Source organism: Neodothiora populina (assembly GCF_041146345.1).
Source record: "Neodothiora populina strain CPC 39397 chromosome Unknown canker_contig_11, whole genome shotgun sequence".
Classification (NCBI taxonomy): Eukaryota; Fungi; Ascomycota; class Dothideomycetes; order Dothideales; family Dothioraceae; genus Neodothiora; species Neodothiora populina.
In genome coordinates, this window is record NW_027191410.1 from 162991 (window position 1) to 189341 (window position 26351).

At 50.9% G+C, this 26351-nt stretch overlaps 11 protein-coding genes across 11 annotated transcripts; 8 read left to right on the forward strand and 3 right to left on the reverse strand.

The window, feature by feature from the left end:
- Positions 1–401: 401 nt before the first annotated feature.
- AAFC00_000336 (uncharacterized protein) lies at positions 402–2799 on the forward strand (the record flags this gene model as incomplete). Its single annotated transcript, XM_069342957.1, has 2 exons — positions 402–2109; positions 2165–2799. 2 exons carry the CDS (start codon positions 402–404, stop codon positions 2797–2799), a joined length of 2343 nt encoding a protein of 780 aa, XP_069200157.1.
- A 1293-nt stretch (positions 2800–4092) lies between these two features.
- Positions 4093–5142, reverse strand: AAFC00_000337 (uncharacterized protein; the record flags this gene model as incomplete). The annotated part of the gene is made up of 1 exon (XM_069342966.1): positions 4093–5142. One exon carries the CDS (start codon positions 5140–5142, stop codon positions 4093–4095), a length of 1050 nt encoding a protein of 349 aa, XP_069200158.1.
- Positions 5143–5871: 729 nt separating this feature from the next.
- Positions 5872–7491, reverse strand: AAFC00_000338 (uncharacterized protein; the record flags this gene model as incomplete). Its single annotated transcript, XM_069342978.1, has 3 exons — positions 5872–7100; positions 7151–7256; positions 7309–7491. The coding sequence occupies 3 exons, from the start codon at positions 7489–7491 to the stop codon at positions 5872–5874; spliced, it is 1518 nt and encodes a 505-aa protein (XP_069200159.1).
- Positions 7492–7948: 457 nt separating this feature from the next.
- On the forward strand, positions 7949–9351 carry AAFC00_000339 (uncharacterized protein; the record flags this gene model as incomplete). The annotated part of the gene is made up of 2 exons (XM_069342988.1): positions 7949–7951; positions 8014–9351. The coding sequence occupies 2 exons, from the start codon at positions 7949–7951 to the stop codon at positions 9349–9351; spliced, it is 1341 nt and encodes a 446-aa protein (XP_069200160.1).
- A 1041-nt stretch (positions 9352–10392) lies between these two features.
- On the forward strand, positions 10393–13512 carry AAFC00_000340 (uncharacterized protein; the record flags this gene model as incomplete). The annotated part of the gene is made up of 1 exon (XM_069343000.1): positions 10393–13512. One exon carries the CDS (start codon positions 10393–10395, stop codon positions 13510–13512), a length of 3120 nt encoding a protein of 1039 aa, XP_069200161.1.
- Positions 13513–15606: 2094 nt separating this feature from the next.
- Positions 15607–16311, forward strand: AAFC00_000341 (uncharacterized protein; the record flags this gene model as incomplete). Its single annotated transcript, XM_069343024.1, has 2 exons — positions 15607–15644; positions 15708–16311. 2 exons carry the CDS (start codon positions 15607–15609, stop codon positions 16309–16311), a joined length of 642 nt encoding a protein of 213 aa, XP_069200162.1.
- Positions 16312–17173: 862 nt separating this feature from the next.
- AAFC00_000342 (uncharacterized protein) lies at positions 17174–18931 on the reverse strand (the record flags this gene model as incomplete). Its single annotated transcript, XM_069343050.1, has 2 exons — positions 17174–17206; positions 17267–18931. The coding sequence occupies 2 exons, from the start codon at positions 18929–18931 to the stop codon at positions 17174–17176; spliced, it is 1698 nt and encodes a 565-aa protein (XP_069200163.1).
- Positions 18932–19678: 747 nt separating this feature from the next.
- On the forward strand, positions 19679–20800 carry AAFC00_000343 (uncharacterized protein; the record flags this gene model as incomplete). Its single annotated transcript, XM_069343061.1, has 1 exon — positions 19679–20800. The coding sequence occupies one exon, from the start codon at positions 19679–19681 to the stop codon at positions 20798–20800; it is 1122 nt and encodes a 373-aa protein (XP_069200164.1).
- Positions 20801–21358: 558 nt separating this feature from the next.
- AAFC00_000344 (uncharacterized protein) lies at positions 21359–23266 on the forward strand (the record flags this gene model as incomplete). The annotated part of the gene is made up of 4 exons (XM_069343073.1): positions 21359–21622; positions 21820–21891; positions 21950–22230; positions 22288–23266. 4 exons carry the CDS (start codon positions 21359–21361, stop codon positions 23264–23266), a joined length of 1596 nt encoding a protein of 531 aa, XP_069200165.1.
- An 852-nt stretch (positions 23267–24118) lies between these two features.
- On the forward strand, positions 24119–24835 carry AAFC00_000345 (uncharacterized protein; the record flags this gene model as incomplete). Its single annotated transcript, XM_069343085.1, has 3 exons — positions 24119–24294; positions 24355–24529; positions 24593–24835. The coding sequence occupies 3 exons, from the start codon at positions 24119–24121 to the stop codon at positions 24833–24835; spliced, it is 594 nt and encodes a 197-aa protein (XP_069200166.1).
- Positions 24836–25284: 449 nt separating this feature from the next.
- Positions 25285–26036, forward strand: AAFC00_000346 (uncharacterized protein; the record flags this gene model as incomplete). Its single annotated transcript, XM_069343097.1, has 2 exons — positions 25285–25446; positions 25500–26036. The coding sequence occupies 2 exons, from the start codon at positions 25285–25287 to the stop codon at positions 26034–26036; spliced, it is 699 nt and encodes a 232-aa protein (XP_069200167.1).
- Between the last annotated feature and the right edge of the window lie 315 nt (positions 26037–26351).

Consider the following 26351-nt stretch of genomic DNA (forward strand, 5'->3'; position numbering starts at 1 on the left):
AAATGTTGCCTGAGTATCACCCGTGTCTCCCCCCACATGCGCATCCTCAGATCCCTCTACAGTAGCGTGGTCTAAACGGTATGCGCACTTCTTGACTTGTGTCTGCGACGCTCGTTTCGACTCACAAAAATAGTCTTTTATCTTTGTCGTCGCAAGCACAACGTATATACAGAGCATCATACAGAGCATCTGTATAGTCAACACATCTCTCGGTCGAAGAACTCTTGAACAAACCCGTCTCTTTTGTGTAGTCGTCCGCCCGCTCGTACATCCCGCGGCGCGACTTCAGTTGACAGGTACAAATTACTCCGTCGATGCGCTGAGCCCAAGGTGTCAACCCGCTGGGTGCCTATAGCCACCTGCGGCCCCTCAGCCTCAGTACCATTTCAATACATCCGGACATGAGCCAAGCGTCAGGCGAGCAGTCGCTGCAATGGGCCGACGTAGAACAGATGGACGTCATGGGTTCCATGCAGGATATGGACTTTTCCAGCTTCTTAGACATTGGTGAACTTGACTTGACCGCTTTCTCGCCCACCGCCCATGAACAGGAGCAGCAGCAGCAGCAGCGACAATTTTCCGTGGAGAACAATGCCGGACAAACCCCACAGCCGTCCAACGCGCGAGTCTTCGACCCAAGCGACATGATCCACGACTTCGCGGCCGAATCGTTTGATCTTTCCTTGAACCTCGCCCAGCATGACTTGAGTGCCAATATGAGTAGCGACCGTACTGGTCAGGGAGTCCACGACAGTCTTGCTGGACATGTAGATCAACAAGCGGATGCGCCTAATTCCTGGTCGCATCACGAACAACAGCAGCACCAACCCTCTCCATATCATGCCGCAAACGTCTACCATACGCCTCAGCATGTGCCTCCGACTCCGAACAGTTATGAAATGCACGGGAATCCAGGGCGGTATCTACAGCAGCAGATGGACCCCCAGACACGCTCCTTTTTGGAACAACATTATCAGTTGAAGAACGATAATGCTATGTCCTTCACGCCGCTCGTGTCTCCTGCTGTCACTCCGCAGGATTCGCAGTTCCAGCCCATTCCTCAGTATACCGTCCCTGGCGCCTACTTCAGTCCCTTGACATCCCCCGCCCTGCAGGCTCAAAACGGATCCCACCAACCATCTCAGATGCAATCTTACCAAGCACATTCCAACACTGCGCCTAGTTCTGTTGCCACCTCGCCCATCGATCTCAATGCCGATATTGACATGGCTGACAACGGTGCATCCTTCACTGACATGCCTCGGAAAAGCACAAGAAAGATGCAGCCGCCTCGCTCGACTGGTCCCCAAGCACGTGTGCGCCAGTCCCCTATAGTGAAAGCTCAGTCAAAGCGCAGAGCTACCCATCTCTCATCGGTCATCCCAATCAAGGAGATGGATAGTGTTCTGCGAGAGGCGCAACAAAGCCAACCACTCTCTGCTGGTCTTCTGCGAAATGCCCAATTTGTTGACAGTTCTGGCACGGAATCAATCTCACCCGAATCACTCTCCGAGTCTCTCATGGGTCCTCCACCGCGACCTCTGTCTGCAAAACAGTCACCTGCCCTACTGCCCCAGATCCGTTCTGCTCCCGCTTCAGCTATGGTGAACGGCAAAGCCGGCGCTCCAGCGACCCCAGCGTCACTCATGTCACTGCGGCCGTCGCAGAAACTAAAGCCGAAGCCGAACGGAAGTACCTCTGCGTCCCATACACCCCAGGAAACACCCCAGTCGCATGACGATTCGATCATGTTGGATGACTTTGTTCTGCCGCCCGCCGCCAATACGCAGCCTCCGGCTCCTCTGATGGACAGGATTGTGAAAAGCGGACCGTGTGTATCCGCGGATGCTACTCCACGTCTCAGCGCCAGGAAAACACCAAAGCTGGCTCCTGGTAGCACTCCACTTTCGGCACTTTCCATGGGTTCAACCAATGCAAGCCCCAGCATCATGGCATCTTCGACACCATTGATGACACCGGCCCGTAAAGGAGAAACGAAGCCTGTTGCTAAAATTGGCAAGAAGCGTGGCAGCATTGGGGGCCCTTTGATCAGTCCGGCCATCAGACCGAAGATCAGCCCCAGCATCAAGCCTTTACTCCCGGAAGGAGGTATGTTGCTTTGTGCCATCTTGTTCTCATCTACAACACTGACCATGCTATGCAGCAAAACTCAACGAATCACAGCAAGCTCTATTGCTGGCTTCAAAGTCTAATTATACGCATATACTAGAAGGCACTTTACTGCCTGGCGTGACCTATCCTGAGTCTTTGTCATCAGGCCTGACGTCGAAACGGACATCTCACAAGATTGCCGAACAAGGCCGTCGAAACAGGATCAACGATGCCCTGAAGGAGATGCAAGCTCTGTTGCCAAAAAAGGCCAAATCCGCGAACGGCTCATCAGACAAGACTGACGACGACAACGCCATGGAGGACGAAGCAGACGGTGGCGACAACGACAAGACCGCTGCTGGGCCCAAGACAGCGAGTGCAGAGAGCAAGAACGCAAGCTCAAAAGCCGCAACAGTCGAGAGCGCCATAGACTACATCAAGCTCTTACAGCAGGAGCGACTGCGACACGACGAGTTGCTCAAGCAAAAGGATGCAGAGATGGCTCTGCTGCGAAAAGAATTGCAGAACGCTCGACTTGGTGCTTCTGCTGGCATCGAAAACAAGACGGAGACGCCGGCAGCCTCGACAGCAGTAGCGACATCGCCAGAGACGCCAACGACTGCAGATACTAGCGACAAACCCAGCGAGGAAACAAAGGTCGTTGTCGATGCAACAACGCCCTCGTAAGCATTTGTTCGCGCCATGACCAGTGTTCACGTTTCGGCAATCGCTCGCATCCGAGGATGGTCCTATCTCGCGCAACCCTCACATTTGGCAAAAAATACTAATAATCCGCTTGGACTGCACACTTAATATGTACAGTACGTCGAAGCGGCATACTTCTGTTTTAGCACTTTAGATTTCTCTTCTTGTTCCTCTCTTCTTCTCGAACTTAAGTTGCAAAGCAAAATTTACAATTTCTTGCAAATGTAGAATTTGTTTGATTTCTCTTCAATTACATAGGAAAAAAAAAACTTACAAAATATGACTTTCTGAACTGATAAACACAAATAAAGACTCTTGCTTCATCCAGCTTTTCTACCGCATCCATTCCAAGACTGATTGAAGGTGAGCAGTCCAAAAGTGTACTGTACCTCCTCCTTACGCGCAACTCTCCTTTTAACAATCCGGATCAAGCGAACGGAATAAGATACATCGGGTGGTCTTATCCCAGCACGCTTCCTTCCTCAGCGATATAATCTCTACTCACGGAAAGACTCATCGACCTCACTAGTACAATATGAATGCTGTTAGTCACAATGAACGGCCATTGAGCAGCTTTGTCGCGATATGCACGCTTGCTTGCATTGACGATCTCTGCGTTGAAATCTATGTACATGATTCTCGGCGTCTAAAACAGCTCGATCGCATCCGAGTCCGAGAATTGCAGGCTGAACGACAGTGGTAGATTGCTGATTGGCTACATTATCTGCATATAGCTGCCTTCTGGAAGAGGATGCTCGATTGGACAGACCGAAGCATCGAATCATCGTTTCGTCCGGTCGTCGGAATAGTGCTGGCTTTCCCCGTGAACGATTCGCCAAGTGTGGATTTGCAAGGCCTCTGCGATGTGGAGGATCGAGTGTCGATTCGCTGGGTGATCAGGAGGCATGACATGTGCTATGTAGTATCGATGGCGCCGAGCCGTGATTTCGTCTCTGGAGAAAGCCCAAGAGAGAAAGGCTAGGGAGGTCTAACTGCTTGCTCAATGGCTGACTCCTGTCGTTTCAGATCGACCGCGAAATGGCTCGAATAGCGGTATGCAAGTGATGCTATTCTGCCCAGTAAGATGAGTGCGACTATTGGGAAGAAAGTGCGGAAATCAGAATTCATCGATCTCTAGACGATCGCTCGTGGCACCATGCAGCCGTCAAGGTCGGACCTCTCCTAGGAGATCAAGGCCATGCTGAACAGTCGTAATTCATGGCGCTTGAAGGCGCAGAGGGTCGCTGGGGAATTGTGATAATTCAGAAAGCCTGCTCAACTTCTCATGAATTCCCTCACGTCCCATATCAGGACTCTCTCGTCCCAGGCGCATGTAGCACACCAGCCCTCAGCGCCAAACAAGCACCAATCGGCGCCCATGGCGAACTCTGTATGTCCCTCCATACGGCCCAGCTCCTTACCGCCCATACCTGCTCCGCCTACTCCCGTAGCGCTCCCGTCCGTCCACACTCGACACGTCATATCGTAACTTGCCGAAAGCAAGACATCAGATAGATGAGGACTCCAGGCAACTTTCTTGACTGCATAGTCATGACCACCGAGGACAGAAATCGGTCCGGCACCGGGATTCCGGATGTCGAAGACGCGGATTGCGCCATCGACACCCGCAGTGGCAACGATGGTGTCTCTGTATTTATTCCAATCGTGAGTCAAGCACTCCGTCGGACCCATGGCGCCTGCGACAGGCATCGTAACACCAGGCATCCTTTTAGGAGGGGCGTGGATGGGGATGGCTAGAGTTAGATGATTGCTGGCGCTCGCGGGCGTTCGCAAGTCAAAGATTCTCAGGTGTGAGTCTCTCGAAACCGCAGTGATCATTTCCGGATTATGTGGAGAGAATTGTGCGCTGTATACACAACTGTGGATGGGCAGGGTCGACAAGCTCATGTCGCTGCCTTGTGGATCCCATATCTTGACTGTGCCGTCCCAACTTGAACTTAAGAATGTGTTTTTGTGACCCAAATTCCAGTTGACACTGAAGACCTCTCGTCCGTGTTCCTTCCATTGCGCTACAGGAAATTGCGCATCCGGTAGGGCAATGTCGAATAACTTGATGCTGCCATCCCCTCCGGCCGTCAAGACCTGATTCTCGTGTGCTTCCGACCAGCATGTGTCAAAGAGGCAGTCCTGCGTCTCAAAGTATCGTTCGCACACCGGCCCGTTGGCGGTGAGGGAGAGGATGTACAGACGACCATTCCCGACTAATCCAAAATTGGCACCTGCCGCAACGCACAGCCGGTTGTCGTAGAACGGCGAGTACTTGACGCTGTATGGATTGAACCCGGCAGTCCGAAATTCGAGCATCGTGACCAGTCTATTTCGACGTGGTGACGGCTTCCGTATGCAGTCCTATATTCTACCGTTCCGCTGGTATGAACCGGCAGGAGGTCAAATTGGGTTTGGGTGGTAAGGTGGGGTTGCTTTGTTCCTGCTCAGGTTGCGCCTCGAGCTCGAGTCTTGCTACTACTACGGTATTTCGTGCGGTGATAGAGGAAGCGGCGAGCGGTGCGGTAGTTCAGCTGCGAGGTCAAGCGCCTCCTTAGGACATATATCCGGATGCGCCCACAGTATCGTACTGTGTCTAATGGATGACTTATACCAATCGGGAATTGTTTATAGCGTGTGACGTCGGCATTTGCATGCAGGACCGACCGAGGTTCATGTGGAGAAACTTTGGTCTGTGCATGGTATGCTCCATGCCTTAGGTACGTGCTGTTGCCACAATAGTTACTGCGCAGTCGTTTTGAGCAAACCGTATACGCATGAGCGACGAGAGCGAACACGCTTATAGGTATACAGTGTAGTTATCAGATCATGTCGATTTGAAGCCACTACATGTCTTGAGCATCAAGATTTTGAGCTCATGGTCTTGCGCAGCTGATCACAAGCATCGCATAGCAAAGCGGACAGGGTCGCCCTCTTTTGCGCTTGCTATATATCTCGCGTGTATCGGACCATTAATCCAAGCAGAATTATTGTGCATCTTTTGCAGATGTGGTATGGTGGTATCAAATATATGCTGCTGTTACACATCTATCGCTGTGCCCTGTACAATCTCTCCTCATTCATCCTCGCCTCGACCAGCTTTCGGACCTTTTCATCATACAGATCTTCCACGGTTTTGTCGCCCTTGAGAACTTCCTTCTCATGTCTTTGAGCTTCGTCTTTCGTCATGAGAACCAGGTCGCCAAGCTTCAAGTTGGAGACCCTTTGACCTTGAATAGAGTTGTCTACGAACCCAGTCTCGGGCTTTTTCCACCTCAAAAGACTGAGTCTGGTTGATAGTCCGCTGACGACACTTCTGCCACGATAGACTTCTTCGACCATGTAGCCGACGTCGTCGTGTGTGACTGCGATTTTCAGACCAAGAGGATCTCCGCCCTGCGCTCTTACGAGCCTTTCTTCGTTGCCCTGAAGTCCAGAGAGGATGCCATCATATAGCTTGTCCCTTGACTTGCTGGGCAAGTATTCGTGAGGGTAGCCACTGATGGAAAGCATGACATGATTGGCAACGCACAAACCGAATACTGCAGGCATTGTACCAAGGACAGGTAAGATCCTGACTCTGAAATCTGGCAAGGCGCTCAACTCGCCGACATCGCCCTTCTTGTATTCTTCTTCGGGCAGAGGCAAGAGTTGCGCTTTGCCTGGTCCAGTCTTTTCCTGAGAGTAGACCACAGGAATGCCTTCCTTGATCCCTCTCATGCGCAGTCGGCGTCGGGTCGATCGCGATAGAGGATCGTCTGTGCTGGAAGAAATGTCGCCGATGAATACACGTGTGGGATCAGATTTACATCCGGCGCCCATTGAAGAAATCACTTTGATGTTGTGCTTGTGGCAATAGGCCAGGAGATCAACTTTGCTGTCGATGTTGTCAATAGCATCTACCACAAAGTCTGGTGCTTGTCCGTCCGAAGTCCATGGCGCCAGTTGTGACTCCGCTGTCGCACCACTGAACAGCTCGTTTCGGCAATCAAAGTGAGTCCAGGGAACGATCTGCTCCAGTCGTTTGCGCAAACAGTGCACTTTGGGCGTCCCCACGTCCGCAAGAGTAGCGACTGCATGTCTGTTCAGAGACGAAAGAGATACCTGATCGAAATCGATAAGACGAATCTTGCCGGCGCCCGATCTTGCGAGAGCCGCCGCTGCATGCGATCCTACGCCACCCACTCCGACCACAATTATGAAGGCTTTGCGTAGTTTACCGAGTCCTTCGTCTGTCAGAAAGACCCTGTTCCTTGCCAATTGCTCCAGAATAAGCTCTGCATCGTCATTAGCACCTGAATAATTTGTCTGAGGCAGTAATACACACCTTCGTCATAGTCACCCAGACGTGCTCTGGCAGCAAGAGCAGCGCCTCTTTCATCTTCTTTTGTACTTCGTGAGCCATCAGCAGCAGCAGCCCCAAATTCGTTGATCTTTACTTTGGTCAGTTACCTCCTGAGGCGAAATTTATGAACAATACAATACCTTGAAAATATCATGCTTTTGCTTAGGATCAGGAATGGAATCCTTCAATTCATGGACTCGGTGTCGCCGGCTGGTGTTCTGATAGCCTATAATTGCACCTCCGACGAGGAGACCAGACACCACGGCCGTCGTCGCTAGCTGCAGCCTATGCGACGAGCTTACTTGCTCTACCCACGTGGACATTGTGTGGACTGTCAGGACAGTTCCATGAATATAGAGCAAGTTCTATAATAATTAGTTTTAGTTGTTGCGCGCGACAAAAGTCTAGCAATCCAGGGTCTTTGTGGAGTCGATGTATGGCTTGGGCTGTGGCTCGAGGAGCTGCTCGTCTACCTCTTCCTTTCCTACCTCATCGCAGTGACCGCGATGAGCATACACGTTGTGATTGAGTTCCCTACCTCATCATGACTCAGGAATCAAAGAACCTTACAGAATTGCTTCATTACAATAACAACGTAAATACTGGTAGTAAAGAGTGAGGCAGGTGCAGGGTCTTGGCATACCTTCCCATTCGAGACTGGCGCGACTGCGGAGTTTGGTGCAAACCTCCGCATTTACTTTTGAATTGAATCCATCTTCTGAACATTTTCTTGGGATTTATCGGTGTTGCTACTGTAGTTTTGATGCCAGGTCAACAATCATGGTAGGTTTTCCATCTGTTATTCCACACTCAATCGCATCGTGCATACTGATGAATGTTTACAGAAAATCAAAGCACTTTCTCGGTCTGCCGCAGACATACAGGCGCCCGGCACAAATGTCGCCCGCCAACCTCGAAATCTCGATCCTGCTCAGCATCCATTTGAGCGCGCGAGAGAATACACTCGCGCACTGAATGCGACGAAGATGGAGCGCATGTTCGCTGCACCATTTGTGGGAGACCTGGGACGAGGTCACGTGGACGGAGTCTATACCATGGCCAAAGACCCCAAGTCGCTGGAAAGACTCGCAAGTGGCAGCGGCGATGGTGTGATAAAAGTGTGGGATCTGCCCAGCAGAGAAGAAGTGTGGCAAACGCAAGCGCACGATAACATCGTCAAGAGTGTGTGTTGGACCCAGGACCACAAATTGCTCTCGGCAGGAACAGACCGCACGATCAAGATGTACGATCCATACCACACCTCTTCCAACTCGGCTCCCCTCTCCACCTGGCTGGGAACCAACGCCTTCACCTCCATCACAAAGCATAGACACGATGCCACTATCGCCGCTGCCTCGTCCGCCATATCAATCTACGATCTGACGCGACCCTCTTCTGCGGCCATCCAAACCCTCCAATGGCCCAACAGCATAGATACCATTACCGCTTGCGCCTTCAACCAGACCGAAACCTCCATCCTCGCCTCAATAGCGACCGACCGCTCTCTGATTTTCTACGATATGCGTACCTCGTCGCCCTTGCACCGATCATTCCTGAACCTGTCCTCCAACTCTCTCTCGTGGAATCCTATGGAGGCCTTCAACATCGCCGTTGCCAACGAAGACCACAACATCTACATCTTTGATATGCGCAACCTGAAGCGCGCGCTCAACGTGCTCAAAGACCACGTCGCAGCAGTCATGGACGTCGAGTTCAGCCCCACGGGCGAAGAACTCGTCTCGGCCTCTTACGATCGTTCGATCCGCCTCTGGTCGCGAAATCAAGGCCATAGTCGTGACGTCTACCACACCAAGCGCATGCAGCGTGTCTTCTCGGCCACTTGGACACCGGACAACAACTATGTTATTTCTGGCTCCGACGACGGAAATATTCGCTTGTGGCGCGCAAACGCCTCGTCCAGACAGGGTGTCAAATCCGCCAGACAGAGGCAGCAGCTCGAGTACGACGCTGCGCTCATCCAGCGATACAAGCATATGCCTGAGATCAGACGCATCCACAGACATAGGCATTTGCCTCAGCAGGTCAAGAAGGCCGGTGAGATCAAGAGCGAAGAACTCAAGGCACTCAAGAGAAGAGAGGAGAACGAGCGGAAACACAGTCGCAAGGGTCTCAAGGATAGAAGAAGTGAGAGAGAAAAGATGGTTCTTACTACCGAGCAGTAACGAATGCCAGCTCGGCACGACTTTTGATGTTTTTCTGCTACTCTTGGGCAAAGACCCGATTTTGATACCTTTTTTATGCTTATAGGTTTCTATGCATTGCGTTGGCGTTGACCATAGGGAGGAAAAAAGGAGGACATGATCTGATCACATCAATTCTTGATAGGCGCTGCGACCTCAGTTCCAAGGCACTGACATAACACCGTCGTTCTCTTCTTCATTGCCCTCGTCTGGCGCATGTACACATCGATGCCATGTGAGATATCTTTGAGGTACTCTCGATCATTGCTACCTGACAAAGGCTATGCTGTCTAGTTTGTATAATTAGTACCCGTAGGAAAAAAAAAACCTGTAACAGGCACACGGCACAGAATATAATATAGTATGACCGCATTTCGCACGGACACTACCTTACTGTTACTAAGGTACCCTACCTTACTGTTACTAAGGTACCCTACCTTACAAAGGGATTCGTTTTAGTCATTGACCGTTCAGAGAGTAGTCATAAGAAACTCATCGACTGTTCATCGAAACCCCATCAACTGCTCATTACAGAGTCTTTGCCTATTGAATAGAAAGTCATTGCCTGTTCACAAAGAATTCATCACTTATTCATAGGGAACTTCTTGTCAATTCATCGGAAAGTCATTTGACTAAAAACGAACTTTCGTACAGTAGATCTACCTAGAATTTGCGGAGAAACTAAAGCCAAATCGATAAGGAAACGCCGCCAGGCACAGGAAAACATACCGCGTGCACGCCAAGAAAGCCCCTATACATGATATACAGCACTCCATCTCGAACCTCGCCAGTGGTATATAAGAGCATTGAGACCACAGCCCACCAGGTAGCAGCATCTTGGACACCCTAATGCCAGTGTGACTAGTCGTGAATTCCCTCGCGCAACAGCACATCCCACGCGTCTTGCGCTCCAAGTATGCACAGTCGGCCCTGCGCAGGGCGCCCCCCGTCGTTGTCGCGACCATCGTTGGGGTCTCGATACGCAATCGGTCGATCGCTACCCATAGCATCGCGTTGAATACAATGGCATCTATTCCACCTCGGTCGCCGGTCTCTGGTCCGCTCAAAGCTAAGTCTGGCTCGAAGAAGGCTCCTCTTCCCTCGAATGCGCCTGTGGGGTTCCAGAGCGCTATTAGTCTTGTGACTAAAGAGCAATTGTATCAGGACTATCATTCGCCGGTTCACGAAAGTCAGGATCTACAGACTGTCGTAGAGCCCGTGGAGATGGCTGGCTCTTCCAATGGAAAAACAGTGGCTTCCGCTGGAAAGTTGAAGAAGCCCTCGAAGCGCGCAGCCATTGGAACGATATCTGGAAAGGAAGAGCCGACCGATGCAGGGCTACCAGGGGATCTTGACAAGGACGTCTTCAGTGCCGAGTCTCTGCATGATATACCGGCGGCTCCTGCGCCCAAACGCGGTCGCAAGAAGGCAACACCACTCCCCGGCTCTGACACGCCAAATGCAATCGTCAGGAGAGCTCGTAAAACAGCAGTCTCCAAGGCTGTCGAGTCAGGTGATGTTGCGTCTGTGACATCGAAGCAGCCTGCGAAAAGAGTCAGGAAGACGAAGGCCGATGCTGGAGAATCGACCAAGACTGTTAAGCCTCGAGGGAGGAGACCAAAGTCAGCAGTATTGGTAGACGCCGCCGACGATAACAGCGGAAATGAGTCTTCTGACAAGGCCTTGGAAGTCGCTCACAATAATGCAAATGTGACTCGAAGTGAAGCACCGGAATATGGGGCTACTGAAAATGATGTAAAGCCAGACTCGAACAATACTTCACATTTCGTAGATGAGACTGCGAACGTAGGGACGAGTGACGCGCGTAGAATTCCAAGCGAAGCGCCTGCTCTAGCACCTGGTGTGCGTCAAATCTCGCCTTCACAGTTCGATCTCCCGCCGTCCTACCAGGAACCCAGTCCCGAGGAAGACTTGGAAGGGCTTGCACGGGTGGTCGACCACCGCATGGATTCGCTTATCCTACAGCGATCTCCATCTGGCAAATTGCATGAGCCTGGTGAACAAGTACACCCTGCCGAATTTGATGAGATGCTGTCGAGGCAAGTCGAATTTGGCAATCTAGTAGGAAGTTTCGCGTACAGTGCCAATGCCGTTGTGAATCAGCAGGAGCCATGTGCAGATCCTGTCCTCGCCATGCCAATACTTGATGAGGGTACAAAGGTCAAGAAGGCGGCGCCCAAGCCACGGAAGAAGGCCGCTCCGAAGGAGAAAGCAGAGCCGAAAAAGAAGGTAGAAAGGAAGAAAAGAGATCCTCAACCCAAGGCACCCAAGGTGCCCAAAGAGCCAAAGCCAAAGGCTCCTAAGAAGCCTCCAAAAAAGCCTCTTACAATCACTGCACTCGCTACTGCAGCATACCGACAGCAGAAACCTTCGGAATTGGCCGAGACGGAAGAGGTCAACAAGCTCACGTCCTTCTTTACCGCGGAAGCCGTTGCCGCCGCGACTCTGCCTCTTGAAGGTCGTACAATGAGCGAGGCTGCACCATCCAAGTCTGTAAAGCGAAAATCAGTAGGCGATAAGCCTCCGTCAAAGCGTAGCAAGAAAGCTGCTCAAAACTTGATCGTTTCGACACTCGAATCACCCGAGACAGCCCACAAAAATATGCGGAACCAGGAGTGGCTCTTCGGCACATCAAGTCAGCTTGCAACGGCGGAGTCTCCTACTGAATTCCGTGATCTGCAACGTGCAATGAAAGAGTCCGAAGCCTTCTTGAGTTCGCAAAACACCGGAAGTAGTCAGAACTTGGAGCATCTCCGCGCAGCAAGTTGTTTGCGCGTTCCATCAGCACCGCACGGCACTGATATTTCTATTGGTCAAGGTCAGCGAGACCTTTGGCTGTCTGCTGCTAGAGACTTTCAGGACGGCACGTATGCGCATGGTGTTGTTTCTGAGCTCGTCGGTGAAGTGGTCCAGGTGACCACGACGTTGAATGTTGATGCGAACCTGCCCTGGCCTTCGGCAATAGAAGCGATTCCGGAAGCTACTCTTTGCAATGACACGGTCGACGAGGCTCTGCAACCAAGCGATCCTGTAAAGGAGGACGAGGCTCACGATTCCGGCTACGTCGACATTGACGATATCTCTGATGTAACGCCACTTCCTGGATCTCTGCCTGCCCATGTCGAAGTTACATCTGTGTCGGAAAGCCAGAACACCATGGATCACTCCACGTCGCGATACATCCTGGCAATACTGAATCCGAATGCAAACATAGCCAAGCCAATCCTTATTAGAGATAGCAAAACGCCTTCTCCAGCAAAGCCGATTACAGAGAAATCTATGGTATTGCCACTAAGTCCATCGACGCCAACTAAAAAGCCTCGTGGCAGGCCACGTAAAACGGTCACAGACCTCAAGCCTTTGCAAACCACAACAACAATACCTGTATCCACCAAACCTAGAGGCCGACCCCCGAATTTAGGATATGCACTTTCCGCTCCCGCCTCCCCAAGCAATCGTCGCCAACCGAGCTTCCAGAAGCCAGCTTCTACGCAACCAATTGTGCTCTCTTCGTTTCCATACCTCGAAATCGATGACATTGACGACGCAGACGCAGCTCTTAGTCCGCCCTCGCCACCAAAACGGCGTAGCAAGTCTCCTATTGCTCAGAACACACTTGAACTGTCTAACCCTGCTGCTGTCACTGCGATCGCCCAGCTGGCGACCAAGCCAAGAAGCGAAAAGCAGCTCCAGGCTGATTGGCCGACCATTTCGGTCGGTTTGTTCCCCCTCATCACGACGATGCTCAAGTCACAGCCACCAACTACGGACATCAAGTCTCCAAGCTGGCACGAGAAAATTTTACTCTATGATCCTATCGTACTCGAAGACCTAACCGCTTGGCTGAACGCAAATGGGGTTAGAATCGAGTTACAGCGACCGAGCGTCGTCCACCCGACGAAAAAGCCGCGTGGTCGGCCCAAGAAAGTCAAAGAGAACGATGTGACCAGCGAAGGCGGAGACACTGAGTCTCGCGAAGAACAGCCCCTACCACAGCAAGTGCAGATGGAGACAGTCAAACAAGAATTGAGACCTTGGATGGTACAGAAGTGGTGTGAGGAGCATAGCATCTGCTGTCTATGGAGAGAAGGTCTCAGAGGTGGAGTCAAGCAGCGGTATTGATCTATCCTTGGCGACCGCCGTGGACATATCCCATTTTTTGGCTCCAATAAGCATTACCCCCGCTTTGGTTTATCGATCGAATTTGCACTCTGGAGGTTGGTTTCTAGGCATCAGAGCATTGCCCGTGCGCCTTTCGTAAGATAATCACTTTTACAGACACCATACGACTCATCCTTGACCTATAACAACATACACAAAGTAAATACCCAAATCGACGACTGGTCAGACTCCAAATAGCTTTGTATCACCTTCACATGTCTACGTTCTCAGCTAAGAAAAGATGAAAAGCCAAATGTAACATTTGACGATCTAACAGAGTAAGCGCGGTCATCAAAAAGCTAAATGTAAGACCAATGAAGTGGGAGTCATAGAAGTAAGTATATATATCACTGTGTTGTTCTCCCTCTGGCTAGAGTCTCTACATCTCAACACATCAACTTCAACATACCTTACACTCACAAGCACGGTACAATTACCACTCTACCACTTAGGATATCAAATCCAGAGAGCCACAACACAATGGACACCACAAAGCTCAACCAGAGCACTCCCGACCAACGAGACATATTTCCCTTCGCAGGCTGCATAGACAATACGCTTGCTGTATTTGAGCGCCACAATTATCCTTTCATCCTGGTCGGTGTTGCGGCTACAAATTGGTCCGGCAGTAACTCAATGCCAGGTCGAGAGATAGACCTTTTGATCGATTCATGGATGATAGGGCCCGTCATTGAGGATCTCATAGCTGAGGAATGGGACGTGTGCCAGAATCCATACATTGAGACCCATCCCAAATGGGCTATCGGCCCCAGCAGCTATCAAAACGACACGCCAATCCGAGACACATGGCTTGTTTGTCGCAAGCGATTTGTGTTGCATACATCTAATCCGGAGAATTTATATCTTCGTCTTTGGCCTGAAAGCTTGTATCATCTCTCGATCGATTGCAACAAGATCCAGGCCCCCGATGTCTATCCATGCAGTCATGTCTTGCTCGAAGAAGAGTATTACTACGACCCTGAGGAGAGATTCGGCCCAAACCGAGCATCCAAACTCATAGAGGAAGGTCAGCCAATTCTAAGAGGAGAATCATTCCGATTCCGAAAGGACTCATTTGTGCCAATCTACATACCGCGGATCGAGGACCATCTGAATGCACTTCTGGACCAATGGCGAGAAGAGTGCACAACCAATATCCAAAATGGCAATAGCCCCAAGTGGCACATACACAACTTTATTCGATATAACATATGGGACTGGCCACCTGCAAGCGCGTGGCTGCTTGACAACAAGATCCAGGCTCGCAATTACAAATATATGAAACAAAAGCTGGACCGCTATGTGCGCAAACCCCTTTGCGTGTACGATTCTATCTTGAAGGAGATCAGATCTGTCTATCCTTGGGACCTGCCTCTGTACCCCGAGTTGAGAACGAGCAAATAATCAACTACCACTGAAGGAGCGTCATTCGAAATATCGACGGGCACATCATCTAAATGCGGACTTCTATGGGTACCGCCACACAAACAACACAATCTTGTCGGCACCCATCTTTTGGCTTCAGCATTACCCATCAGCTTCTCACAATGTTCTCGCAGAAATGCATAAAAATGATCAGCTCCAATCAAGTCACGACCTCGATGGATACATCCGACATAGATGAGCCGTCGTAAGCTTGTGACAAAAACACTTCCTCGACATAGAATTCTCGTAGAACAAGAATACTATTACGGATGCCCTTCTGAATCCGAAAGAAGAATGCTATTGGCACGTGAGCCCTCTTGTCACCTTCCTCGTTTGAGGTGGCATATCTGTGTCAACACTCGAGTCTGTAGGGACGTGCTTGCATGGTCGTTCCTTCCATTTAAGCACTTTCCATTTGAATTGTGACTGTAGTGACCATGACACGCTAGGAAACGTGAGGTATATTAAGATCTCTTGTGTCCCCTTCACTTTTCCTTTCTTCAACTTCGGCCAAAACATATTTTGTGAGTCACCTTCAGCCAGGAAAGTTATCATTATTCGGACACATCTAACAAGCATACCTAGACCGAAACCTCTATCGTTATCTTGACATCATAATCAACATTCATTATGCTACATCCTTCCAGCAATCTGCCCCACCAGCATTTGTACATATGTTTGTGCTCTGCCTTGCCTGCTTATTCGTCGAAGCTGACTGACATCTCCAATAGTTATCCATCGCCTCCATCAACCATGTCGTCCCTCACCAATCTACAACAAGGGTGCCTCGACGCCTACGCCGCTGCCTGCAATCTCATGCCTCCCGACCTCCTTCGTGCCTTTATCTTGATCGGAGGAGCCGCCACGATAGCACAAGGGTCACCAGAGCGCAAGACCGAAGACATTAACATTGCTGTCAGCCCCGATGCTCTGGTGGCCTTTGTGTCGTTGGCTGACAATCGTCGAGGAGGATTCGCACGGCACAACGACGAGAGCTTCACTTGGGATGTAACGGCTCAGGGCAAGGTCTCCTTCCAGATTCCCATCGAGCTGCTGCTGATTCCTGGGCCATTCGTCCCACGTAGCCTGTCTGTTGACAAGTTTCGGTCTGGTTTCGTTGCCACCATTCAGGAACTTGTGCGGCTGAGGATGTCCTCCCTTGTAGGTCGAGGTGACGACAAGGACTACCGAGATCTCCAACTCCTCCTCCCCATGGCAGAGACCAGGGGAATCCTCCTGCCCGACATTGTCGATGAGGAGGAGTTTGGGGATATGATGGCGGCGGTGGAGTTGGTGGGGGCAGATTGCTATGGAGGGATGTTTGTCAGTATTTAATCTGAATAGAATTTAGAACAGTACGACACCTTTCGTTCTTGAACATAATGCTTGACTGAATGCAATGTGAATACATCATTTTGCCGATGAGCTCTGACTCGCACTGTACCGAGCTCAGTCGGGACCGGGGTGATGATGATTGACCGAAGCATCGCTCACGGTTGAAAGAAGCATCACTCACGGTTGACAGAAGCGTCACTCATAATTGACAAAAGACTTCATCACATTTCAACAGAAGCATCACTCATAGTTGACAGAAGACTCAATCACATTTCAACAGAAGACTCACTCACGGCGAACGGTAGACTCACTCACGGTTGACAGTAGCCTCACTTAGGATTAACAGAAGCCTTGCTCATGGCTGATAGTAAGCCTGCTCAAGGCTGATGGTATCAAATAAAGACATGGTAAAAGCTAGATGACTCGACGCAGTACCTTGTCTGCTTTTCCTACTACATGAACAACCAAAAAGATGAAGGCAAGATAAGGTAAAAGAAGCAAAAGGAAAACATACAGCAGCTGGGATTCCCACGTGGTCACCCACCGTAGTACTAATCAGCCGGTCAACTGCTTATGTCTGGCAGAGCGGACGGGATGCCCAGTTCTCAGCTGCCTGTGGCCGTATGTACTGCTTTTCTTCTCAAGTACCGACCATATACTATATCTCGGAAAGATTGCTCGAGGGCTTGCATGGACGTAGAGAACCACTGAGGTCAGGGAGAAGAACTATGGGGAGTGTGGAGATATACAGGTAGGTGTTTGTTTCTTTTGTATGTTCATAGGTCTTGTTTTGGTCATGTACATGCGCCGCAGACTCGGTCTTTTCCTCTTTCTTTTTGGATCACTTGTCTAACTCTCTACTCTAGATGTACTTGTAGGGGTTCATGATGCCGTTCTGCGAGTATCGTTAGTTTGAAACTGGTCTTTGCATGGGAGTTTCGTTTGTGGCACTTACGGGATCATAAAGGCTCTTGATCTGCTTCATGAGCTTAATCATGGTCTCGCTCCTGCTGTAGCCGATATACGGCTTCTTCTGGATACCCAGACCGTGCTCTGCACTGATACTGCCACTACGCTTGGAGACCCACTCGTAGACGAAAGGCTCGAGAGCCTTTTCCACCGTCTTGTCGTAGCGTCTGACGGGCACGTTCAAATGTAGGTTTGCATCGCCCATGTGGCCGTATCCGACCACGTCGACGACTGGGAACTCGTCGGTCTCGCCGATGAGGCCGGCTTCGGATAATTTGGCGCGAGTCTCCTCGACGAGTGCGTAGAGCTCATTGATGGGGATGGACAGGTCGTACTTGTAGACGCCTCCCCAGTGGCCCAAGTGCTCGGGTACGCCCTCTCTGCAGCCCCATAGCTCGCGGATCTGCGTCTGGTCCTGGGCGACGACGCCGTCGCTGACGATCTCCTCGCCCATGACGTGTTCGAGGAATGCCTCGAGCTTCTCCTGATCGTGCTCGCTGTTGCTGCCGCTAGTCTCGATCAAGCAGTAGAAGGGGTGCTCGGCCTCTAGCGGCAGGCGGTTGCCACTGGCGGTGTGGTAGAGGTTCTGACTACGTCCATCCATGAGCTCGAAAGCAGACAGGATCTCGCCGAGCTGACCCTTTGCTTCCCGGAAAGCCTGCTGGACTTTTTCGAAAGACTCGAGGCCGAAGTATGCCACGTTGGTGGCGTTGCTGCGTTGCGGGCAGAGAATGGAGATTGCGGTGATGATGCCGATGGTGCCCTCGCCACCGATGAAGAGCTGCTTGATGTCGTAGCCGGTGTTGTTCTTGCGAAGCTTGCAGAGGTCGTCGACAATGGTACCGTCGGGGAGAACAGCCTCGATTCCGAGGATGTTGCCGTGCAAGCTACCATAGCGGAGAAGACGAAGACCACCGGCGTTGGTGGCGACGTTGCCACCGATCTGGCAAGAGCCCTTGGCACCCAGGTCGAGAGGGAAGATGTGCTTACGCTCACCGAGGTAGTTGTCGGCGACCTCCAGAATGACTCCAGCATCAGCAACCAGAATGCCCGAGACGTCGTCGAAAGAACGGATCTCGTTCATGCGAGCGAGGTTGATGACGATTTCGTCAAAGACAGGCACGGAGCCACCGACGAGACCAGTGTTGCCACCCTGCGGGACGACAGCCAGCATGTTGTCGTTGCAGTACTTCAAGATCTTGCTGACTTCCTCGGTGCTGCCGGGTCGCACGACCAAGTTGGAGTGGCCTCTGTACTTTCTCATCCAGTCGGAGTTGTAAGACTCGAGGTCTTCGCCAGCGTCTTGGGTGACTCCATCGAGGACGGCGGATTCGCTGCCGAGTAGTTGCTTGAAGAAGGCGACGTGCTCGGATGTCAGTTGTGCGTATTTAGGATCGCGCTTCAGCTCAGGGTAAGACTCGGACGTGAACTTGATTTGTTTGGCGGCAGCGGCGGAAGGTGGGTCAATGTGAGGGTCAGTCGAGGCGGCAGTGGTGGCCTCGTTCTTTGTTTGCGCATTGGCTGACTGCCATCGTCTCTGTACCGAGGTTGTGGCCTTGGGTGCGTTTCGCGCAATTGCTGCTCTCTGGAAGGCGAGGTTGGATGCGCGAAGTTGTCGCAGGACCGGCGCACATCTGTGAAGGCTCTGCATGTTGTGTTGGTGTATAGAAGTGTCGACCCGCCCGTGAAGTAGTCCTCGTCTATGCCTTGTCGTCCGTATGTACAATAGGTAAGTGGAGGGGCGAAAAGCGAAAGTCACCGCTTGTAAAGTTTATAGTAAATATACAAAAAGCTGAGCTGCCGCACTCTACTTTCGTGTCTACTGTAAATCTGAACGGTTTCCAACTCGCACGTATAGTCCCGGAACACCACAAAGTGAATAAACAGAAAGAAAGTCCGTTCCTGGCGACCAGAATGTAAAAGCAACACCCCCACTTTTGAGCAAAAGAGTGTTTAGAGCTACAAAACTATAGGTACTTTACCCAGCCTGCAGTGAGGTGCAATAGCGTGATGACCACCGGGACTGTCCTCCGTACAGTAGTACGATATGCAGCAGGACACCCGGCCCGCCTATCGTGCGGGCTAATCTACACCGAGTAAGGTATACTGTGGCTGAGTGAAGAGGGAATGGAGACAATGGAAATCAATGATCCCTCGGCGCTAAGATGACGATGTCGGAGTGGGAGAGCGCCAAGAGAAAACCCTCCGTCGCAGCGCTCTCTTCTCTTCATGTAATAAATGCACCCACCACAAGTGGCCTGAGATGCTCTGACCTAATATCAGCCATACGTCACTTGTCACTTCGTAGGCCAGGTAGGTGACTTTTTGTTCGAGAGGCCGTCTTACTCGCCGGGATCTTGTTTTTCTCAAAAGTACTGCTACTTGACGTCGGTACACCATGACTTCTCGAGACAAGACCCCCATAACCATAATCACAGGGTTCGTGGGATCTGGCAAGACAAGTCTGATCCTCAACCTGATTCCTCAACTCCGCGCCGAGAACCCAGACTACAAGCTTGCCTTGATCAAAAATGAAATCGGTGATCTGGCGATTGACACGCAGCTGGCATCGGCCGCTGAAATGACCGGTGTCAGCGAGCTTCTGGGTGCCTGCATCTGCTGTACAAATGTCGGCCAGATCGGTGATTCTCTGCAGGAACTTGATGATAAGTACAATCCCGATCGTGTCATCATCGAGACATCCGGAAGTGCAGAGCCCATTAAGCTAATGCTGGAGATCAAGAGGCTGGCCGCTGAGACTGGCAAATATGAGCTGGATGGCATCGTTTCTGTCATCGACGTAGAGAACTGGGGAGGTTATGCTAGCACGAGTTACACGGCCAAACTGCAAGCACGACAGACCGACATGATCGTCATGAACAAGTGGGAGAACGTAGACGAGATGAAGTACGAGCAGTGTCTTGATCGTCTGGGCGACATGGACGTCGAAACACCAGTCTTGAAAAGCGACAAGGGCTGGATCAGCAAGGACCTACTCTTTGGTCTTGATCGGAAGATGGCCGATGATTGGGTCAAGAGAGAGTTGCAGAATGGGCACGATCACCACGATGAACATGACCACAAGAACGGCGCACATTCACACGACCACAACGAGGAGATGGAGTGCCTCAGCATCGCGTACACAGCACCAGAAGGAACAAACGCCGGGATTGATCTGAACAAGCTCGATCTACTACTCAAGGCAGCCCCGAAGGATGAAGTCTACCGTATCAAGGCTGTGGTCTACTCGTCAGAAACACCATCTGGCCTGGAATCTACACCTGCGGATGGCACCACGAACGGTCACACAGGACCGACAAGATACATTCTTAACTGGTCGTTTGGTCGTTGGGTGTGGACTAGAGACACCCCCAAGGACGGTGAGCCTGCTCTTCGCATGTCCATCTTCACCGCCCGATACGAGTCAAATAAGTGGCAGAAGCGTGTCGAGGCAGGCACGTATATCGCTCTCCCTGGCGACCAGAACAAAGGTGACTTGACTGTCAAAAGAGTCTTATGATCGCCATGCTTCACATCATGGAGCAGAGTGAGATAAGTGCCTCGGGTCCTGCTTCTTCCCGGCTGCCTGAGGCCAGGACCCTACATTCATCGCCTAGCCACCTTCGATGCGATCGGTGACGATGATGCCGTTGTCATCAGCTCACCTTCCGAGCGACTGCAGCAGATACATCTTGGCTTGCTCCCACGTCGGTATACAACGCACATATCACCGGTATTGACAGAGGACGGCCCATTGATCAACTAGCAAAGACATGAAGTTTAGTCTCCGAGGACTCTGAACGCGATCATCAGAAGCCAGAGATTCGTCAATATAGAAACATGACGGAGTGAAATTGGAATAGAGATAGATGTTTTACGACCTCCCGTAGGGTACAATAATAACTAGAGAAGGTAGATATATGGTTAGGCGGCGATAGCGGACATAGCCGATTTAGTGGATTCTAGGGTGCGTCGACAGGTCTAAGGAAAAAACGCTCTGACCACCTCTCAAAACATCAAAGTACTGTAAATGCATAATAAATAGAGATAGAACGATATCACAGCATCGTCCAGGGAAATGTTTGCGCGTACTCTGCGAGTCGGATGCAGGCGAGCGTCGAGTCGAGGACTTCGGACCGCCAGTCTTCCACAGAAGTCGACTCGTAGAAGATACTCCAATGCAAGCTCTGCGACCGCGACGAATGCGGCTCCAGCATCATCTCCAGTCGCCGCTTTAGGAGGGCTGACGAGCGAGCTGGACAAGCTGTCGCCTCGCTTTGATGTAAATGCTTCACAGATTCGGATCCTCAAGGATCCTAGTGAGTTCTATGAGACGTTGAAGGTAAGTCTGCTCGCTCGATTCCTTGGACTCGTAGTCCCTTTTTCACATCATCTCTTCGTGCTGTCTCTGTTCCCAGTTCCATACTCAGGCCTCAGACATTGTTTCGATTTCGGCACAACATGTACAAAGATTCTGCGATAGCATTAGGTGCCTTTAAAGCGTCAGTGTGGATGCAACAGCTAATCGGGCCATGATAGGCCAAAATATCGACCGCTCAAAAGAGAGTATATCTATCAACTTTGTACATAGGAAAAAAGGAGCATGAACTCGTAGGTTTAGTCTTTAACCGTCAGATTCGAGCGATCTCTTTGTAACAGTGACAATCAGATAGCCACTGTTCGAGATGCGCTCAAGCGCAACCCCGAGCTCAAAGTGTCGTTTCTCACAGATGCGTTGAGAGGAACCCGCGAGACACCTGATCCGTCGTGTGCAACGTTGCTCGCCAGTCTGGTGCAGGAGTTCGGCCCTCACAGAGTCGAAGTGTGCATGTACCACACGCCTAATCTGACCGGCATTCGCAAGGCACTGTTGCCCAAACGTATCAACGAGGGATGGGGCCTCCAGCACATGAAGCTTTACGGCGTTGATGACGAGATCATAATGTCTGGGTAGGTGCTTGTTTCCTCAGGTCGGAGAAAACTTTTATATTGATACCTATTGTTCAGAGCCAACCTGTCAGATGACTACTTCACAAACAGACAGGACCGCTACCACTTGATCTCATCCAAGGAGATCGCCGACTACTTTGAGAAGATTCACAAGACAGTATGCACTATCAGCTATCAGGTCACGCCGTCGAGCAGCGCTCCAGGCGGATTCACATTAGACTGGCCATCAACGAAAGCACAGCCGGAACCTCTATCTGACCCAACAAGCTACATGAACGCAGCCCGGGGTCTGCTCGCACCACTTCTCCAACCTTCTGCTATCGGTACCGAGGCATCGAAGCGCGAAAAGACGGATACCCAGCTTTATCCTCTCCTGCAACTCACACCCTTACTCAAAGCCAACGACACGTCCACTGAGCTTCCAGCAATGAACAGCATACTCTCCCGTCTCGCTTCTCCCGGCTTCAGGGGTTCAAAGTGGACGTTCACAGCAGGCTACTTCAACATGACGCCTTGGCTACGAGAGCTGCTCCTGGCTTCATCGTCGTCGTCGGGGACAGTAGTAGCGGCATCGCCGTGGGCGAACGGGTTTTACGGATCCAAAGGCGTCAGTGGAATGTTGCCTGCGGCTTATACTTATCTGGGCAAGACCTTCCTTGGGTCAGTGAGCAAAGCAGGTTTGGCGGACAAGATCAAGCTCAAGGAATGGCGACGCGGCACAGTCAACGAAGCTGGCGGTTGGACATATCATGCCAAGGGACTGTGGATCACATTACCCGGTGACCAAGGACCTTGTATCAGCATCATCGGCAGCAGCAACTACACCAAGAGAAGCTACAGTCTTGATCTAGAGGCCAACGTGGCGATTGTGACGCGGAATGAAGGGTTGATGAAGAGATTGGGAGAGGAGGAAGCCTGGTTGCAGGAGTATGCCGCAGTGGTAGACAAGTCGACGTTTGAGAAGACGCAGAGAAGGGTCGGCTTGCATGTGAGGATAGCCATGTGGATCGTGACGGCCGTGGGAGGCGCCTTGTAGATTAGTGTTCGAGTATACATTTTCATTGTTATTCTTGCATCATGTATAATATCTTCGTTGTCGGCGAAATTCATTCCATGACTACCATACCTTTTGCTTCTTATCTTGTATATGCTGGAATGTCAGATCCGAGAGTAGGACATCGACAGGAAGGACCATACCTTGATCTGGTTCCAACCAGCCACACGAGGAAGAGAGCAGCCGAGAAAGCTCGGATCAACCCTCCCAACCTCCTCCGCAAGCCAGCCCATACTTTCTCATCCGTGTTCCAGGCGCGCAGAGTACGTCAAAGACTAGGTTTACGAAAGCCTGTAGAGCCATTCTCCAATTGGTTTTTCTCTTCTCTTTTCTCATACCACATTCCATCTGTACATCTGCAATAATGCGCGTTCCTCATCGCATTATATCGAAACTGCATACCTTATAGAGGCTTCTTGACCATCTCTTATCGATACCAACCACGCTCCCCATTTCCCCGCGCTTTTGTGCTTGCTCGCGAGTCACGTCACTGGCACTGATAAGCAACCATCACCTTGATATCTCCAGGATCTGTGACAGAAACAAAAACGTCTAGACAGTCCTCTTGTGGTGTATGAAGCAAAAGACGTTGGTGAACCGAAAAGACGTTAAGATCACCGGTTTGCGAAAAACGCCTATCTTCAACGGCTTTAGTTAGTCGGTCCATCGAGTCGCGTTGAAGCGAGCTTCTACTAGGGTTGTGGGTCTTGGAAAAGTCGACGAGAAGAAAGAAGAGTGTTGTGTGGACACAATTGGACTTCTGCTATCTCCGATTACATTAATCTGAAGGGGGTTGGGAATCACTGAAAGAACAAGGACCTCGAGGATACAAGAATGGCACCTCGATCAACGTACTCGCGCGAGCGCATCACAGTCGTCAGACGATACCCATGGCCTTCGGTTCAGCTGAACTGGTGGATTATCGTCATGCTTGCAGCGGGCGGATTAATTCTAGGTGTCTTCGCAGATTTTGTGTCTATTCAAAACCAATTCGGACTGGGTATCCCATGGTGAGTCCTGTTTTTCCATAAAAAAAGTGAGGACCGAAGAGTACTGACTTGTGTAAATAGGCTATTCCCATATGGCATCACAGTCGGCGCACTGACTGTTTTGTTTCTGATCGTCATGCTTATCATGCTGGCTCAGAAGAACCTAGATCCTGACTATGTGATTCTGGGATGCTTTATCCTGATCGTACTGTACATTACAGGACTCATCGAGACGGCGATACAACTTTTCGGAAACGTAAGATTCCTTTTCTCTTTCACTTCTCGTCACTTGGGCATCATCGCTGACAGCAACTTCAAGGGCAATGTCTCCTCAACATGCAACAACTACGTCTCGTCCCAGAAGATCACAGGCGTGTCTTTGGACACTCTGGCCTGGCTGGAGCAAAACGCAATCTGCAACGAATGGGACGCGGTCTTTGCGTTTTGGATCATCGGGATGGTATTTCTGATCTGGATGATTATTATGGCTTCGCAGGTCAAGACGGCGAACTCGCGGAGTAGGGGGAGCAGGAGGGAGAGGGTTGTGGAAGATTGGGACTAGGCCTTTTCTTCTTCTTTCTCTTTCATGCTTGAAATGATTGGTTTTCACTTCTATACCCATTTGTTTTCTTTACCTTTTTATTGGAGGCTGATCCCACACTCGTGTGGTGTTTCTGGGAGGCCATAGAGATTAATGACTGTGCTCTTTTTTTTTTTACATCTCCTCTTCCCCGTCGCTGTTTATCATCTTTATCTCTCGGGATTGTTATAGACTCACTTGCATGACATTGTTGATTCAGTGTTTCAGACGGAAATGATGGATGTAATGTTTGAGGTGTGCTGGCCAGCTGCCTGGACGCTCCCCGCATTCTTGCCCCGCCACGATAATCATCCATGACATACTTAGATATTATTTATCACAACACCTTCTTTCTCTTCATGCAATACGCAACGTTTGCTACTAATCGAAATTACGGATGCATTTGAGTTACAAACAAACACAGTGATCAGATGGGCCTCCCGATGGACAACCTTCATGCTCCAACAGTGGCCTCCGGCGCGAGCAGCTCGGGTCACGGAAGCGACAAGAAACAATTAAGTGTGCAAGAGCTCATCGCCGAAAAGGACAAAGTATGGAGCGAGCTGACTGCGCTGGGTGCGGTGCTGGATTCGGTATGTATGCACAGTTCTGATCGATCGGCTGCATCGACTGACCATAGCTATAGCATGGAGTGAACATGAACACATCTCTGACCACCTTCGATGGATACCCTCGGCCAGACATAGATGTCGCACAGATCCGTACGACTCGCGCTCGCATCATCAGACTCAAGAATGATTACAAGGCCCTCATGGCGCGCATAGAGGCCGCGCTACAAGAGCACTGGTCGAACCCGGCAGCGCCTGCTTCAACCACAATAGGAAGCGCAGGTTCATCATCAAGCACGCAACCGAACACTCCAGCAGTAGTCGAAGTACCGTTCGCAAAGGTCAACTCGGTTGTCTCATCTTCACCGGCAGACACAGCAGGACTCAAGGTGGGCGACAAGATCACAAAGTTTGGTGGTGTTGACTGGAGGAATCACGAGAAGCTCTCCAGGGTGGCACAGACAGTGCAGCAGAGTGAAGGGAGCGCCATTACAATAAAAGTTATCAGGCCTGCTGTGGTGGGCGGTGGAGACGAGAGGCTCGAGATGCAGCTCACTCCCAGGCATAACTGGGGTGGGAGAGGTATGCTAGGTTGTCACCTGCTGCCTCTTTAGACGACGATCTCGCAAGCTGCGACGTGTGGCGGCCAGCATCACTATAATTATACACACTATCTTATGCAGTCTTAATGCCGGGCTGAGTAACTGCCTGAACAACTTGGCCAGCAGTCAGATGCAAGTAAGAATCACTTCGGCCATCCGAGCTCTCCCCCGAAGTCTTGGCAGATGCTTGTGAAAGCGATTATGCAGAGACACAAGTCAGGTCTGCCGCATTCGACGCCCGAACCCGAAGCGTTACGGATGCTGTTACATTATTCGATTGAAGCACTTAACGTACCATTCGATTGTATTCAGCTCTTATCTGAACAC